Genomic DNA, 18,096 nt, shown 5'->3' with positions numbered 1-18,096 from the left:
GGATTTTAGGGGGAAGTGGAAGGAGCTAGGCTCAAGACATTGAGACCAGTTGTAAGACTTTTTTAATAATACAGAGAAGAGCTGCCAGGACTAGACGACTGACCTTCAAGTCTTGATTAAGTGGATCTGGAAAAATGTCTCCTTTTACTCACAGATCCTAACATATATCATTGATGAGTTCTGTACTGGTGAAGGTCAGGACAAAACATTGTAGATGTTTATTCCACAATTTATTCTAATCCTAACGTACATACTTGTATACGTATTTAGAGATATGTAAAGGCACCCTTAAACTTGTGGCAGTTGATGGTATAGTCATACAATAGCTGCCAGATTATGTTGGAGAAGAATATGTAATGACATGGAAACATAGTCATAAAATCATATATGAAAAACTTATTATTAAAAAGCATGTGAAGTATGATTCCATTTTCATTTGTGTTTATACATGAGAAGAAACTGTTTTAAAGGTTACAAAATTGACATAAGTGATTACTTCTAGAGTGGTAAATGAGATGGGCCTGTGGGCAGAAACTTTACTGGCACTGTTCAAAATGTTTATAGAATATGATCAGGTATTACATGTATACTTAAATATAAATAATATTTTCTATTTGAAGAGGAAAAAAAACAAGGAAAAGACTAAGTGTATATAAACCATAATGTCAAGAGTAGTTATATTTGGAGATGAGATTTGGGTTACTTTTTATTTTCTTTTTGCTTTTCTCTACTTCCTAAATTTATAATTGTGCATTCCTGTTGCCTTGGTAACACAAAGAAACCATTGTAAATTATGAAGCTTGAATTATAACCCTCATATAAAAGTATACACTATATTCAGCACATAGCAGTCACTCAGTTAATATCAACTCAACATTTGTGCTAAATTACCTGCAAAAGACAGTGTAGAGAATCACTGTGTCCTAGAAAGTCTATCCCCATTAGTGAGCTTAAAGCTACTGCAGGGAAAATGGTATTGACTTTCCTTAAGTCAATAAGAAGGAAAGTCATCACAATTTATAGAGAATCCAAGAATCAGAGTTGGAATTAGCATCCCTCATGCACAAGTGCCTGTGGGCTAAACTTACCCACTCCCAATGGAGAGGGGGATTTCAGGCCAGCAGAGTCATAGGTACTTAATTTTGAAATCATTCATCTTCCCCCAGACTCTGATTCCGTGTTCACCAAACAAGCAACTTTCTGATTATAATTTGGCTTTCTATGTGAAACTCCCTCTAAGGAGACCATGAGACTGGGCCCTTTATTTTGACTGTAACTGGAGACCTGACATAAGTCCCCCTTAGTTTTGCAAGTGTATGTCTGTCTCTGAGAGGCTGAGAAAGTTATCAAATTAAAACTGCAGACCAGATCTAGAAGGTGGTGAATTCACCCAGGTAACATGTCCTAGGGCTCCCTTTGGTAACCTCTCACCTTACTTTGCCCTGGTGAAACCCACCTCCACATGGGCTGCCTACAATGTAAAATGTGAATTCCCAGTTCGAAATTCTACAGTTTTGCATCACCAGTGACTTTTAGCCTGACTCTCAGAGTTTTAAAATATAAGCTTGTATTTGATAATTCATTAGAAGCTTCCTTCAGCCTTCTGTTAACTACAAATTCTATTAATTATTGAAACCAATAAAACTTGAGTAGGGTTTAATTGTATATTTTGCTCTGGCTAAAAAATCTCTGCAGAATATGTGTAAAATATTTTGGCACAATTATACAACAGTACTGTTATTTGCTAAAAACATTATCAACCTCACAAAATAATAATGGGACATATACATATACTTAGGTGCAAACACAAGTCAAATATATACATATGGAAAAAAAAATATATATATATATATCTTAAAATATTAATTGATCTTTATTATTTCTGTTTAATAGTAATGTAGAATTTTGTTCAGAGCTGGCCTAGGTCCTAGTAGTGCTCAGTCATACAGAGATTTAATCACCCATTGTCTATATGGTGGATAGGATTCATAAATGAGACTCAGGCACAGAAGTGGTAACACACGTGGATTTGAAGGGAATATTGCTAGATAATTTTGATGAAGGAGAACCGAGGAGTTTTAGGTGGAGTTAGAGAGAGGGGTAGGTCTCAGTTAGAGAAGACTTTGAATATCAAACTGAGGCTACTGACAATCTTAGTTTACCTATTCTGAGCCCTGACAAGCCAGTGAAGGACCTGAGCAAGTTTGCATTTGTTCAAAGTGCCCAGATGGATATGAAAGCAGCATATGGGATCCTTAGGGAATGAGCAGACATTAGGGAACTACATTAGGCAACTATTGTGATTTGTTCACCAGTTTTTGAATTCTGGACCAATATTCTTCAAAATGTTCTCCTTGGATAGTCTGCAAGGAGTAATCTGAGGTGCTAGTTGAAAATACAAATTCGTCAGCCTAGTGAACAGGTCTTTTTCACAAATGACCAGATGATTTGATATATGGGCAACTGTTGGAGAGTCCCTGATCTAGGTTAATGTAAATTTTAAATAAGAAATGTTTCTAGAGAGTAAAGCAGGGTCTTTGAAGAATGCCATATTTGAGGTTAAACAGTTGGGGTTTTGAACTTAGTTTTAGGAATACCACCAGAATGTAGGTCCCTCGAGGGCATGGCTTTCTGTCTGTTTTCTTTGCTGATATATCTTAAGTGCTTAGAACAATTTCTAGTATATAGTATGTGCTCAAGAAATATTTGTTCAGTGAATACATAATGATTAATAAGAGCTTGGATTTTAAAGTCAACCATAGTGAAATTCCAGCTTATTTAGCCTCTCTGAGCCTTGGTATGCAAAATTTTGATATTGATACCTGAATCACAGATTTAATATAAAAATTAAATTAAATAACAGCCAGAAAGCATTTAGCAGAATGCTTGGCACAGAGTAAGTCCTCCTTTAGCACATCATCAATATTCAGTATTAACACAGTGACATATGCTCTAGTGACACTCTACAGGGCATTTTTTGTTTAGAGATCAATACTTGTAGTAATAAAATAAACCCATTTTCCCTTTGTGGATCCTACATTATCAGAAAACCATACGAGTTTAAGTATGCATAGTAAAATAAACATCAAGCACACAAGCCACAGAGAATTTTACCTATCTGTAATTTGGAGTCCTTCATTCCTTCTTTCCTTCCTTCTCTTCTCCCCCCAACCCCTTCTCTCTCTTTCTTTCTGTTCAGGGAGCTTTGGTCTTATAGCAGTTTGTTGGAAGGGCTGAATTCAGAGAAGGGAGAAAATGATGAACAAGGCAAACATTCAGCAAACCAGTCTTCTGGGTTCTGTTACTCTGTTGAATGGCTTATCTTTTTCTTTTTTTAACTTCAGGTTGTATTTAAAGGGTCACACTGGGACAGCAGGAAAACAGAGCAGCCTCATCTTACACGGTGCTGATTTCAGCACTAAAGATGCTGATAATGACAACTGCATGTGCAAATGTGCCCTCATGCTAACAGGAGGTAAGTCCTACGGGGCCTTTCTCTGAGTTATGTCTCATTGGTTTGAGGCTTGAGGTTTCTTATCTATGAGAAAAGACTATGATCTTCTGGTCAGGAAACTAAAGAGTAAGTCCCTAGAGATCATTTTGTTCTGCCCACTAATTTACCATATGTTCTTGTGCAAGACATTGCTAGCGTATTTAGAAGTTTGCCTCCTCCCCCAGCATTTATGGTGGGGGTGTGCTAAGCTTGGTTCTGAGTAAATTCTTGAACCTCTTAAAGTCCCAGTTGTTCTACCTTCTAAATACTCATAATGATACCCATAGTGGAATGAACAACAATTTGAGGATTCAGCATACAGAAAAAACAAAAAGCCAAAATTTCTTACAAAATGCTTTACAACTGTGTAATAGAGTTCATTGACCATTCTATTGAAACGGAGTAAGAAGAATAAAGAGGTGTAGCTAGATATAAAGTTATACAATTCAGAGTAGCTATACCAGGGCTTTACATTATAAGGTATTGACCTCTGCAAGACGTTCGAGCTGGTATAGGAGATACTAGATACCATTAAATAATATTGTATCACTGAGTAAGAAAGTTAATCCTTTTGCACTTTTTAAATACTTTTCTAGGCATCTGATTGTGTCAAAGAGGAATTCTCAATTTAGTACTAGCTTATCTATAATACTTCTTTATCACTTACTCAATAATTACCTTTCTTAGCAAAGAAAGAACAAACTCTTCAGCCTCAGCTGAAGGGCCTTGGTTAGGCAATGGCACCTACCTAGAATTAAATAAAATGATTTTGTTTTAATTTTATTGAGTGTTATGTCTACTTTTATTATAGTAAGTGGTACTGATTTCCTCTTTAAAGGAATGATATAAACTGCATTTTAAAAAGGATTCACAAATATTTGATATTTAACAAATCATTGATTTAAAGAAAAATATTTATTAAATATTAATAAAAGTAGTAAATGGGCATGGCAAAAACTGTGAATAAGTTAATAAATGACTGATTGAAGTCTAAGAAACACTGAACTAAAACCTGATGACAAATGATGTAGCTCAAAAATGTTACAGGCAAAAAAGGAGTTGGCACCAAATAAAATTGTAAAGGAAACTTTTTTTCCAGTGTTTGTCTTCTTACAGTTTTAGTGTTGTTTCCCTCTCTTAATGGAATAGTAATCATTCCCACCTTCAACTGTTCTAATTCTCTCTCTGTGTTACCCTACAACAGAACATGTTTTCATGCTAATAAGGAAAAAACTCTTTAAATCTAAAATTTTACTTCTGCAAATATGATAGTACTATCATTATTATTACATATTATTACCTGTTACTGAATATGTTATACTATCTTCCTTGAATTCCAAACCAACTCTGTGAGATAAGAAGGGAGAAAAACTCAAATCTCCATTTTGTACACAAGGAAAACAAAATTAAGTAGATGTTCACCCTTTTATCCTTAACATCTAGCTCAGTAGATTGTGGCACATAGGAACTCAATAAAATATGTGGTGCATGAGTGAATGAATAACCATCTTGGAACCCTTGAAGTCACTTTCAAATTTTGAAACCAATGAAATGAATCATAAGGTTGACATTTTTCTTACCAATTAACAGAGCGTGGAAGAGTATAGAGGGAAAGTTTTGGAGAAATCTTTCCACCTTCATCCCCATTCCCAGTCCCTCCATTACTACCACTAGCAAATCACATTCCATATTGATTCCCATCCACTCCACTTATAGTAACATCTTTTCAGCGTGAAACCAGCCCTAGTATTACCAAAGCCAGCCTGTTATGATTGTGCCTCTGTCATATCCTTCTCCTTAAGCTTTAAACATGCCATTTTGGCATCACATTCAGCCTCATCCCATAGTTAAAAAGCCTTCTATATGCAATTATATGGCCCCCTCCCCCCAAACAGTTGTTAAAATTTAGCATATTTTTTTACATGGTACCCACAGGTTAGGTTTTGAACTTTTTTCCTGAAAGAAAATATTTCTTTTCATTACCTCCATGATCCCATAAATGAAACTGTCAGCAACTTTATATAAGGACAGAAGGACTTTGATTGTCCAGTTTTCTGCCTATTTTAATATAGAAGTACACTTCATTTTCTCCATGTCTGTTTTTACAGATAATTTTTCTTACCAAATAAATACAACACATGAAAGACCAACAGTAAAATCTTTCAAATGTTTACTTAGAATAGTGTTCCAATCTGCTCATATTCCTGTCATAATAATGAAAATATAGAGCAAAGCAAAGAGGAAACTGCATCTCTTGGTTGTTGGTGAGAAAACTTCATTGCTCAGGTTTGTGATTTTATTTCTGCTTCAAATGATTGAACTTTGTCATGTTCTTTCATCCATAATCATTCTTGGACCTGCCTCTTAGCCACCAATAAACACATATGTTGGGGAGAAAAAATTTCCATTTATTGCTTGGGCTGGAATAGTCTAAGTAAATGTGTCTTTGTAATAAACGCCATTACCCTATCAAATATCCTTTTGAAAGAATCCAGGTCTTGCAAATCTATTCACTCTGCAAAACTAATATGTGGAATTTAGATAGCTAAGAACTGGAGAACATAAGGATGAATGTCAATGACAGTCCAGGTAACTTGAGTATTATCTGGAATTTATGTCCTACTTAGCTACTCCCCCACCACCACTATTTATTCTCTGTCATAGTTCCCCTTAGAACCATTTTCTGTCTGATTATTTTTCCTCTCTTTTTTAAAAATAGTCTCTTTTAAGCAGAGAGATTTCATACTCCTTGAAACTAATAATTCTTAGTTCTCTGTCATCATCAATTAAAGCTTTGTTTTATCTTGTTTATTTATATATTTTCCATTGTTTCTTCTAAAAGGAATTAAGGATAAAGTAAGATTTATTGCCTGCTTAACTGTCCTAAATAATTTTCTTCAAGTACATGGAGGGATTTTTGTTGGAGAATGTGGTATCATTGTTACCCTTATCTGTCAAAGACTGAAAAACAGGAGATAGGCTTAATTGAAAGCAGAAGGTATTTCAGCTAGACATAAGGTAGAACATTTTGACCTTTCTTCCTTCTTTCCTAACATCCTAACTTCTTAACTTCCTTCTACCAACTTAACATATTTTTAATGAGTAACTGTTAAGAGTCAACAACTATGAGAAAAAAGACAGACTAGAGCTTGCATCTATTGAGGAAGACCATCAGCCAAAAGTAAACAATAAATAACACAATTTCAAGTCATAACAAGTTCTAGGGACAAAATATAACAGGTGACAGAGTTATTGAAGGAAGGGGAAAGCGACTTTAGATGGAGTGTCCAGGGATCAAAGGCTGGAGTGAGTTGCCAGGAAGGGTTGTGCATGTCTAGTCATGGACACCTTCAAGAAGAGAATAGAAAGGTATTTATCTGAAAGAGTTTACATATGCCCATCCCTGTAGTTGTGGGTCTAGATAAGATTGTCTCTCACATTTTCTTCTGGTTCTATGATTTTATTATTCCATGTACTCATTGTGGCTACAGTAGAGAAAAACAGGTAACATTATTTTTCAGTGCATGGGTTGTAGTTCATAGTAAATTGTTAGTGGAAAGGAGGTATATCAGACTTAAAAAGCATATTTGCATCAATAGAAATAGATACCACAATGTTTTATACCTCCTTCCCCAGAAGTGTATGTACTTATTTCTACCTTACCAGAAATTCTTCCATCCAATTTAAATATTGATTAATTTTTGTTTCATTACACATTTCTTATGGGACCAGACCATATATTTCAAGATCAAAATTGCCACACACATTTTCTATGGAACTGACCTCTTAATTAATCATTAGTGATGATTTGTCAGCATACATTTATAAGCCAGAAATATCTGCGTTCTGTGATTCATTGACCTCAAGAAAATTTGTAAGTTTTCTCCTTAAGTTTCCCCCTTTATATAGGATATTACAACAAATCTATATATTTCAGTAGTGGGAGGGATAAATTTAAGAGGTGATTATAGGAAATATTTTCTTAGTCCCACAAGAGAGCCCTTCTTGTGCCCTCTTGAGCCCAAAGAAAGGAATCAGTTTCATTATAAACCTAATGTTTTCTCTATTATTTAACATTTAGAAAATGAAAATGTAATATCATTCAATTCATGGATTTGTTGTATATAAACGTAAATATGCAGAAAAATCTGACTCTAAAATTATGAAAATTAAAACCTTTTCTCATTAGATTGTCACAATCAAAGCAAACTTCACATTCAAAGAAAACATGGTCTTTCATACCAATTCAAAATAAATTTTTCTAAAAGTCTGTTAGAAACTACAATTACTAAAAGTTGCCAACCAAAAATTAAAAAAAAAAAAAAAAAACCCTAACAAAACATGGTATTGTTTTACATTCTTTTCCTTACCTTTTCTTTCAACACGATTTTCTTATTTGGTATATAATATAAAAGCTATGTAAAAATGTGACCTAACCTTCTGCAGAAAGAATCTGTTGTGGTAAAAACTCCAGTCTCTTTTCCCACGCATAAACTATGTCAGCCAACAGACAAGACTTTGCTAAAGCTAACAAAGGATATTCTCAGTTCAATTCTAAAAGACGGGATAAAGCCATACACATAAATTCTTAGTACACCCTAGAACTTACGAGATGCTAGCAGTAGAGAGTTGATAAATACTTGCCTTGCCTGCTATATAACCTTGAAGAAGACAAAGAAAATGAAAGAAATTAACAGCCTCTCTAACTGGTTGAAGTGACAAGATCTTTGGGAAAATACAATCATCTTAGAGTTTTTGATAACCCAGGAATGATGTGCTAACCATTGTCAGATAACTGGCATTCCCTGGGTTTTAAGGCAAAAATGTTGAGAGAAAAGATCCATATGGATAATTTAAGGTTGACCACAGAAATCTACATTGCATTACTTTATTTCAAAGCAATTTCTTATTTAGTACATAATCTCTAAGCCTATTCCACAAAAATGTACAGTTCTTGAAGATAGGGACATCATGCTCTGCACCACTGTATCCTCAGTGCCTAGCACAGTGCCTGGCACATATGATGTGCTTGATAAATACTGATTAAATGAATGAATTTGCTATCCGAGACTCTGAAAGGACATTGTAAAATCACAAATGATCCTGGTGAGAAGACATAGAAATAAATCAATGTGAGTATGAATGTGACTTTTTTGTGAACTTAGATTTAAAATGCCTGAGTATGTATATATGAATTTGCATGCACAACCATGGAACAAAGGGATGAATATTGAAGACCGGGACTGAATTTTAAGAATAACCAAACCCCAGAAGACTAAACTCCAAATTGGAAAACTTTGAGTGTTAGGTTTGTAACTTTCAAATAAATTTGAACAGCCTAAGTGCAAAATTTAGGATTATACTCCTTTTTTGTGGGAGGCAGTTTTCACTTATTGGAAAAAGAACAAATAATATCGGGAAATATCTTTTAAAAGATCAGTTTGGAAAAAGGTGAATCAGAACTGATAGGCCTATAGCGCCAGGCTGCCACCAAAGGTTAATAATTGACAGTGGATGAGAAATAACCAATTTTGTTTATATTTTACTCTAGTAATAAATAATACAGTGAATATCTATTGCACTCTTAGTGTGTAACAGTCATTTCTTCATTACCATTAATGACTTATATTTAATAACTTATATGACACTTCCATAAATCCTTTGAAATAGAGATCTTTGGCAAGAATTGAGATACGGAAGAATTAGATAAGTTGCCTAAGGTCACAGAATTAATGTCAGAAGTAGGATTTGAACTCGACCTCCAGATAAGCCATTACTTTATCCACTCCTTCTACTGCCACTCTTAAAAGGAATGGCATTCAAAGACAAGAATTTAGCTCTGTTTTACTGTTTGCAGCACATTTTCACAAGGATTTCCTCATTTAAACGTGGTTAAAAGTAAAATGAAGTTCAAGGGAGGAAAGAGGCAGTAAGAGAATACCTAAAGGATTTAAATGAATTCAAGATTATCAGCCAGGATAAACAACTTTTAATCTATGGAACAAAAAGAAGAGAAAGGAAAAAAAGCCAAGTGCTAGACTCGAAGGGGATGTAGAATGAAATGACAGAAGGAATGCAGACCTCTGGGAAGGTCCTTTGCCTCCGCACGCAAGAACATGCAGCTGCTGCTTGAGGCTAGTTATTGGTCGGGCCGAATTTGTACACGTGAACTCAGCCAGTGATTTTCATGATGATCCCATTTATAACTATGGCATCAATCAGTTTTTTTCAGCCTCATCCTTAGTCACTAACTAGTCATCCTTTATCGCTATAACTTAGTCATCCTTTATCACTATCAAAGAGGAAAATTCTCTGTGCAGGCTCTTTTGCTTATTGCTGATTAGAATGCGTGCACTGAAAATGAGTGAAAGAAATCCATAACCACAAATATATCTTTTTATTTTGCTGTACTTTTTACCTTAGAAAAGAAGTGTTGAGAGACATTTTGTTTAGGATCAGAAGAATTTGAGTTAGGTTTCCTGACTTTCAAATAAATTTGAACTTCCTGTGTACAGAGTTTAGAATCAAGTTCCTGTTTTCTGGGCAAAGTTTCATTTATTGGTGATAAAATGTGAATTTTCTGCTTCAAAGATAAAAGACTCAAATGATTTTTAAAGGCCTGGGAAGCCCGAGATAGTTATTACAAAACTAAATTTTAATGAGTTAAGTGTAAATGGATTAGAAACATGCATCTCAGATTTCTTACTAAAATATACATGAGGTTACAGGTTATAAAGGAAAATGCTTGGCAAAGTAAATCTCAGCAATTGCCAATCTTAAAACATTTAAGCCATTTTATCAGTTGTCCCAACAGCAGATGGAAGCTGCGGCTTTCTTCCGTCTTTGCTTGCATCACTGAGTTCTTTTAAGCTTAAAGTGCCTCTTCTAGATTAACTTCTTTAACATATTGCTCATCTGTTATTCCCAGGCACTTATAGAACAAAGTACAAAGTTAATATTTCCCCAGGATTGTAGAAGATATATAATTCAGCTATTTGGTATCTTATCAGAGAGGAACTTCAACCCAGGCATACACTCCTCTATATGTTCACAAGGACACCTTCAATCTGTGCAAACTTTCATATGTTCTGAGTACCCATGAGTACATACGATCATTTATGAATGCCTAAGGGTACCTATGAGTAACCAGGAGTCTGCTGTACTTTTTGCCTGCTTTCTATAAATATGCTTTAAAAGCACATCTTTTCAGGATTTATGTTTAAAAGACCTGGTCATGATTAATTTTTTCAAAGAGAGGTAGAAAGTGGACAAACTGAAATATTTGGTACAAAGATGTTCCTTGTTGTTCCTTGTCAGAGAAAACAGAGAATACTTACTTGCACAGAAATAACTATTTTTGCGACCTTGAAGTTCAGAGTATTTAATAAAGGACAGTACAACTGAAATGGTCATGAGAAATAATTGCCCTTTCATTTCATTTTCTGCCATCTTAATTCATCATTTTTATTATTGTCAATTGCTCTCTGATAATCCAGTGTGTGCATGGCCCACTGGTCTTAAGATAAAGAGATAAACACCTTGACCTCTTTGATTTCTACATGAAATAAAAACAAATCATTGAAAACAAAACCCATATTAGGTACTTAAATGCCATGTCTTTACAATGCAAACATTGAACAACTGTACTCATATGGGTGCAAATTATTTTTGTATTTCTCTAATTAACCCTACCAAGCAAATAAGGAAATATGTTGGCGCTAATGACCTGGTCTTCATTATTAAATCATTATGATGCCCCGATAAGATCTAATCCTTTTTATTTCTGCTCTAATGTTTCTGCCTGCTTCCTAGATAACTTACAAGAGAGCACTTAGATAGGATTTTATAGGCTTTAATGGTGCACCATCTTACATGATCCTTGCAACTGTGCTGTGAAAATGGTTGATTAGACATTTATAATCCACATCTCAGGAATGAGGCAGTAAGTGACTGTGTGACGTTGGAAAAGTTCCTTCAACTACCTGAGCATCAGTGTCTTCACTTTAGTACTTGCCACACCATGTAGGGCTGTTTGGGTAATAAAATGAGAAAATTCATATAAATATTTTAGCAGAGTCCCTGACACATATTAACTGTTCAATAAATATCAAATATTATGTATACTATTGCCTAAGATCCCTTAGTTATTAATTGGTGAAGTGGGCATCAAAGTCAGGGTCTTCTACTTTCTGGTCTGATACTCTAGGCTCCCCATTGCCCACAGGAATATTTCTAGACATACAATAAAAACCTCCATGTTCTCGACCCTGTTTATTTTGCTAGCCCTGAATTCTCCAATCCCTTATCCACTGGCATTCCAGCCAAGCCAAGCTGCTGGCAGGCACTCTCTCCTGTTCCCTCAGAGTACACAATGTCATTAGAATCTCTTGCTGTCCAGTGAACTCACACCCATCCTTCAGCATCCAGCTCAAGTGATGAGTACACCTTATGGACCAACAAACAGGGCATTCCGCCTCTGTTCCTAAGATTTTCTTCATCTCTGTTAAACAGCCATTATCTCATTTTTTAACAGTTTGTTGTTTCTCTCCTACACAAAATTGTGTACTCTTTGAAGTCAGGAATTTTGTTTTACTCAACTCTGACCCCTATGTCTGTCCATTGGTTAGCTTTTGCTGAATTGATTCTAGCTTCAGTTTTCTCCCCTTCATCATGCTGCCGCATATGCTCAGGGTAGTTTTGGCAGACCACAGTTACAGAGTGAGGGCTCTAAATAATATTCGATTAAACATTTAACCTGGCAGATCTGGTTCCCCTGGTTAAATATTGGTTCCCATTCCTAGAGAATGTTCCACTTGTTCACCTGATGATAGACAAGTAGCCTGGATAAACTATAAGTTTTTCCACATTGTTCAACTTTCCACCAAGATTGCCATTTCTCCACCTTCATTCCCTACAAGTCTCCCCCTTGTTCACTATATACCAACTACACTGATGTTCTTTTAGTCCCTAAACACTAAGCTCCCTTTCTTCCTCATGGCATTGACATGTGCCATGTTCTGCTTAGAATAGTCTTTCCCCATCTTCACATGACTGTTTCCTCATCCTTCAGGTCTCATTAAATATCAACTTCTTCCATGAACATGAAAAGTCAAGTAAGTCTCCTGTTATTCTCCTTCATAGTTCCCTGATTCTAAGTATCCCCTCCTACTTCCCCACCTATTCCTCCTTCTCCTCCTGCCCCTCCACTTCCCCCTCTACCTCTTCCTCCCCCTCTCCTCTTCTTCTTCCTTTTCTCCATCATTATAGTCATGATTTGTAGGTATTTTATTTATTTGCTACTTTTTTTGGTCTGTTTCTCACGTTGGGAGTAAGCTCCACGAGGGTAAGGACCACATCTGTCTTGTTGAGTGTTGTATGACAACAATTCATGATAATTACAAACTGAATGAATAAAGAAAAAATGAATACAGTATATTCAGGTATATATATATATATTCAGGTGTCTAGCAAATATAGCTTTTTTAGTGAACTAGACTAATTCAGACCATAGAGGCTTTATAAGGAGAAACAGTCAATCTGTCAATAAGCCTGTAGTCCCTTCCAGTCATTTGTCAAGCAAACTCTGTTAGATGCAGCACTAAGTATAGGGAATATAGACCATGCCTTTTCATTGCTCTTAGGATAGTGAACAAAAGACTGTGTGATTTGGTCTTCAGACCATCTCAGCTCCAGGCTACTGTTTCTCTTGTTAACTTTGACCCAGCCATTCTGGTCTTCTTTCAACGTCTCCAAAATGCCATTGTTCTTACCATAGACATTACCCCACTTTACTCATTAGAAAATGTGCGTAAGATCAATTTACCCTATTCCCTCATGTGCCCCTGTTGTTTCTTGTCTCTTTCCTAAGCTCATCAAAAGTTTCCCAATGAATGTATCCTTCAGCCTGTGCCCTTCATTGCCAGGTTTCTGTTCCAACAGACCTCTGCCTTCCCACACTCTTCCAGAACTCTTATGGCTTTCTATAAACCAAACAAAACCACATGCTTTTACCCTGAGTATCCTAATGTAACTTGGAAGATCATTCTATGATTTGTAATAGTTCTCGACAATAGAGTAACTGTGTTTGCTTTAGAGACCATGGTGGATATTTGAAAGACTATGAAAGGCTCATTAACATGATGGAAGAGTGCCTCAAGAAGGTCATAGAAAAGGAGGAGAAAGTTAAAATACTGAAGCAATTAAGTTGAGTTTCATTTTGTCCTTTGAGAGTCTTCTGGGTAAATACATTCCCTAATATTAGAAAGCCTTTTGTGATATAAATAGCATATTTTTACAAGTTATACTTACCAAAAAATTTTAAAGGAATTAATCTTAAGAAGAAAAAGGTGGAATTTTACAGTTTTCTCCTTCCTTGCCAAATAAGAACTTGCTTGTCCCTCATGTTTTGACTGCATTAATATCTATGTTATTTGCATACAGTTGGTAAAACATTAAATATAGTGTCTTTCCAAATTCATTGACATACCTTACTTTTTCCTAGGATGAATTAGCGATTAATACAGCTTGTTAGGCCTCTAGTATGACTTAATAAACAAACCCAGCTGTATTCATCCTCCAAAATTGAAAAATGAAAACTAGCTTTTCTCTGTTTAACTTTTTCTAAAGTTTCTGCAAGAAGATGCTCGTGTTACAGTTAAACATCAGCTGTACAGCTTTCTCTTTCTTTAGCTATTAGTCCCTTAGGTATAACTCTGTAATCAAAGGGAGGTCAACTGTATCCAAATACAAATATGCCAGAATGTCTCTGGCATAAATGTCTCCGGCATAAATGTCTCCCTAAAGATTTCAGCAGTGTTACTTCAGAAGAGGGAGAAAAAGTACTATGTTTTATCTAAAAATCTAAGAACTTAATTCATTTAAAAAATAAAGTACTGAGTTATCCTTGCAGAGAGCTATGTGAGCATAGGATCTCTACGTTACTCATCATTTTTCTTTTTACTACGTTTAGAAAGAAGTTGAACAATCACGCTATAACTTGAACAATACCGCTATATAGGAACTATATGGCTACTATTGATGAACACTTCCCATAGTGCTATAAGCTACAGAGAGGGCATAGCAATTCAAATTCATAGTGATTTTCTGGTATCCAGTTAATTTCAGAAGCAGCTGAGGGCCAATTCTTGGCAAAACTATGAAGTAGACGGAGAACATTTCTTTGTATTTAGATGCCAGTTGTCTAAGCTTCTGAACTTTATTGCTAATAATTAATTGTTCTGTTCCCAATAACAGGATTCAGGTGGAATGCCTCTTAAGGGTTTCATTTTACTTGCCCTTTGTATGAATCCAGGCCTGACTATAGCGTATCTTGAAGCCCAAATGCTTCCCATCGTTACATTGGGAATTGAGTCCCAATGGAGTGACACTGAAAGCTGGTTTTCATGAAAGCGTTTCTCTTTCTGATTGTTTGTACACTGTCTTAATTGGATGCCATTTAAAACAATTTCACTACCAAGAAGATATTTATTGAATACCTCCTATTTGCAAATAATCATAAGTATGAATAAGTTTCCCCTCAGTTAATGGCATTAATTTCCAAATGTTCAGTTTACTTATGTAATTGTTTCTTCTCCTTCTTCTCTCTTTCATTATTAAATAATTTTTCAGGCTGGTGGTTTGATGCTTGTGGCCCATCCAATCTAAATGGAATGTTTTATACAGCGGGGCAGAACCACGGAAAACTGAATGGAATAAAGTGGCATTACTTCAAAGGGCCCAGTTACTCCTTACGTTCCACAACTATGATGATTCGACCTTTGGACTTTTGAAGGCACAATGTCAAAAGCAATTTAAAAGGCCACCAAGAAATCTGGAGAAGCCACCAGATGAGAAACTACTTGGAAACTTCTGAAGCAAACAATATTGTCTCCCTTCCAGCAACAAGTAGCAGTTATGTGAAGTCACCAAGGTTCTTGACTGTGAATTTGGAACCTTTTGATTTCACAAAAGCCTCTCCTTGGGGTGACTGTGTTCATATGGCTTGACTATAGAGAATGCCACTCACTGTCATGCTTTAAAAAGGGAAGAAACTGTTCAGCTCGCTGTGCTTCAAACTACTACTGGATCTTATTACAGAACTATAGTAACCAGATGATAAATATGGTTTATTTCACGTAAAACCGAAGAAAAGAAGATGAACAACAAGAACAAAAAGAGTACACGTGAAGAATAAAAACAGGCCTGCCATAATCCTTTGGGAAAGATGTGTTACACCAGTGAAATGGTGTTATTTCTCTGCAAACCTACTAACAATAAGTTTGTACTGTTGCACAATTTTAATAAAAGTTTAGGAAGAACAGCATTGCCCTCTGAGTTGGTTAAATGGATTTCAGAAGCCTAATTCCTAAATCATACTTACTAGTTGATTTCAGTTAACCCGTCTTCAAATGTAAATTCCATTTTGGTAAACTATAAAGAATTATAGTGCCTGAAGAATAGCAGTGTGAGGTAGAAATACACTCCATTACTCTTTGATTTTTTTTGGTACAGTTTTCAGAAAAAATGGACATAATCAAGTATGGACATATAAGGTGAAAAATGATCCCCCCCATGCTACAGTTTTCATTTACTTTAAAAACTGACTGATATATAAATATATTTATAGCCTGAGTAAAGTTTAAAGAATGTGAAATATATCATCAAGCCCTTAAAATAATATACATGCATTTAATATTTCCTTTGATATTATACATGAAAGCAGTATTTTAGGGTGTATTAAGTTGAAATAAAACCAAGTAAACTGGAACAGTCCATTTTACAGTACCTTTTTGCATGTGTACACTTGTGTAACTTTATTATTTTTAAAATCATTACCTTCAATTCTTCACCCTATTTCATGCCAATTTAATTTTTGCTAATTAACTGAAACTTGCTTTCCAGATTGACCCTGTTCCAGTTTCTATAAAAGACACACTCTGAAGTCTATGAAAAATGAAAGAAGAATTATAAATATCATTGTACATAGCCTGTTTATATCCATAGTAAACCTAATAGCTGTTTAATCTGGAATATGCAGCATTGTCCATAACTGATGCAAATAAACACACTTCCAAAAAAAATCTGCTATACCACTTTATGAAATATGTTATTTCTTCATATTGTTCTCCCTTGGGCCCTGTTTTCTTAGGCAATTTCTGATGTTAATACATTATCATTAGGGAAGAAAATTGGCAAACTTTGTATTATACATTAAGGAAAACACATGCACAAAAAAGAAAATTAATCATAGTCACTTGACTAAGAAAATTCTAATTACTAGCTGCTATAAATCTCTTAATGAAAATATTCCTATGGGATAATCTATTTTAAGTGAATTTGGGGCACAGATTTTTGTGGGAATTTGAAGTTACTACAATATTTTATCAGGAAGTGCTTTCTGCCTCTAAGTGTCCAAGGTTACAAGAGTGAACAGTTTTTATCAAAACATGAGGTGTACTATGAGATAAGAAAATTGAAATCCATATTGGGTCTCCTTTCTTAAAAAAAGTTTTTATCAGGGCAACAATACCAATTTTAGACCTGGTGACTTGATCTATTGTGCCTTTGTGGCTTTCCTCCATTTGAGAAAATAAAGCTACTCACATTTTTAAGAAATTATTTTTTGAAGTTTACCATCAAGTGTTTATACCTTTTGTGTGTGTGTACAAACCTGTTTTGCCTTACAAGTGATATTCGCAGGTATACCACAGTTTTTCTGTTCTTGGAGACTCCTTCATAGCAGCCTTTAGCTTCTCCCTCTAAAAACCTTCTTGTTTGTTTTCATTTAAGTGAATGAAAGTGAGTGTTTCGTTTTGTGTGTTCCTACAAATTTTTTTTTTACCGGTCTTTTGATAAGTAATACTATTTCCCAACTCATAATACAAAAATAAAAGGAAATTATGAAAAAAGAAAGAAAGCATAATATTTACTGTTTTGTTACCTGGGTTTGAAAAATGAAATATTTCCAATTATTTATAATAAAGCAGTATAAAATATTTTATGACTCCATATGTGCACTCTGTAATGCCTACATGTTTGTGGCCATTTAACATGTATATCCTTTGCATTTAATTATTCAGGATAAGATAATTAGGTAATAAGATTTTGTCTTTAAATTTTTATGTTAATTAATTCATGTAGTTTCTATGCCAATTTCTTCACATCAGTCACAGCTTTATTTGATTTAAATAAAATTGAAAGTAACATATTTGTGCAACTCCATCTCATTTTAAATATTTTACAAGTTTTAAAATTAGAGATATATGGAAGTATAGTCTCCATAAAAAAAAAAAAAAAGCCTACTAAATGAACTAAAGCCTCAATCTTTGAAAAATTTTCAGTCTTGGATGTGATAAGAAAGCTTAACTCCTTTAGAATGTTAGATCAAAACAATGGTTCTGAATCCCACATCTCTACTGTATGATTGTTATGTCCTGTCAATTATTATTTTAAAAAATTTCTTATGTGTTTTTTTTTTTTTTATTGAATGAAAGATTCTTTAAATTCTGTAGTGCTTTACAATTTGCAAAAGCTTCATACACATGATTTAATACAATCCCATAATAGCCCTTTTTTTTCCCCTACCCTTATATTGCCTCTGCCCC

General features: G+C 34.8%; 1 protein-coding gene across 3 annotated transcripts in view; it reads left to right on the top strand.

Annotated features, from left to right (window-relative positions):
- ANGPT1 (angiopoietin 1) overlaps positions 1-17,489 on the top strand; it is a 268,545-nt gene extending 251,056 nt beyond the window's left edge. For all 3 annotated transcript variants that reach the window (XM_082434317.1, XM_082434316.1, XM_082434318.1), the window contains exons 8-9: positions 3,345-3,475; positions 15,122-17,489. In XM_082434317.1, the coding sequence (XP_082290443.1) occupies positions 3,345-3,475; positions 15,122-15,282 (292 nt within the window). In that variant the 3' untranslated portion in view covers positions 15,283-17,489. The remainder of the gene's footprint in view (positions 1-3,344; positions 3,476-15,121) is intronic.
- Positions 17,490-18,096: the final 607 nt, after the last annotated feature.

Source organism: Balaenoptera physalus (assembly GCF_965194825.1).
Source record: "Balaenoptera physalus genome assembly, chromosome: 17".
NCBI classification, from domain to species: Eukaryota; Metazoa; Chordata; class Mammalia; order Artiodactyla; family Balaenopteridae; genus Balaenoptera; species Balaenoptera physalus.
This window is presented reverse-complemented; position numbering and strand designations above follow the sequence as displayed.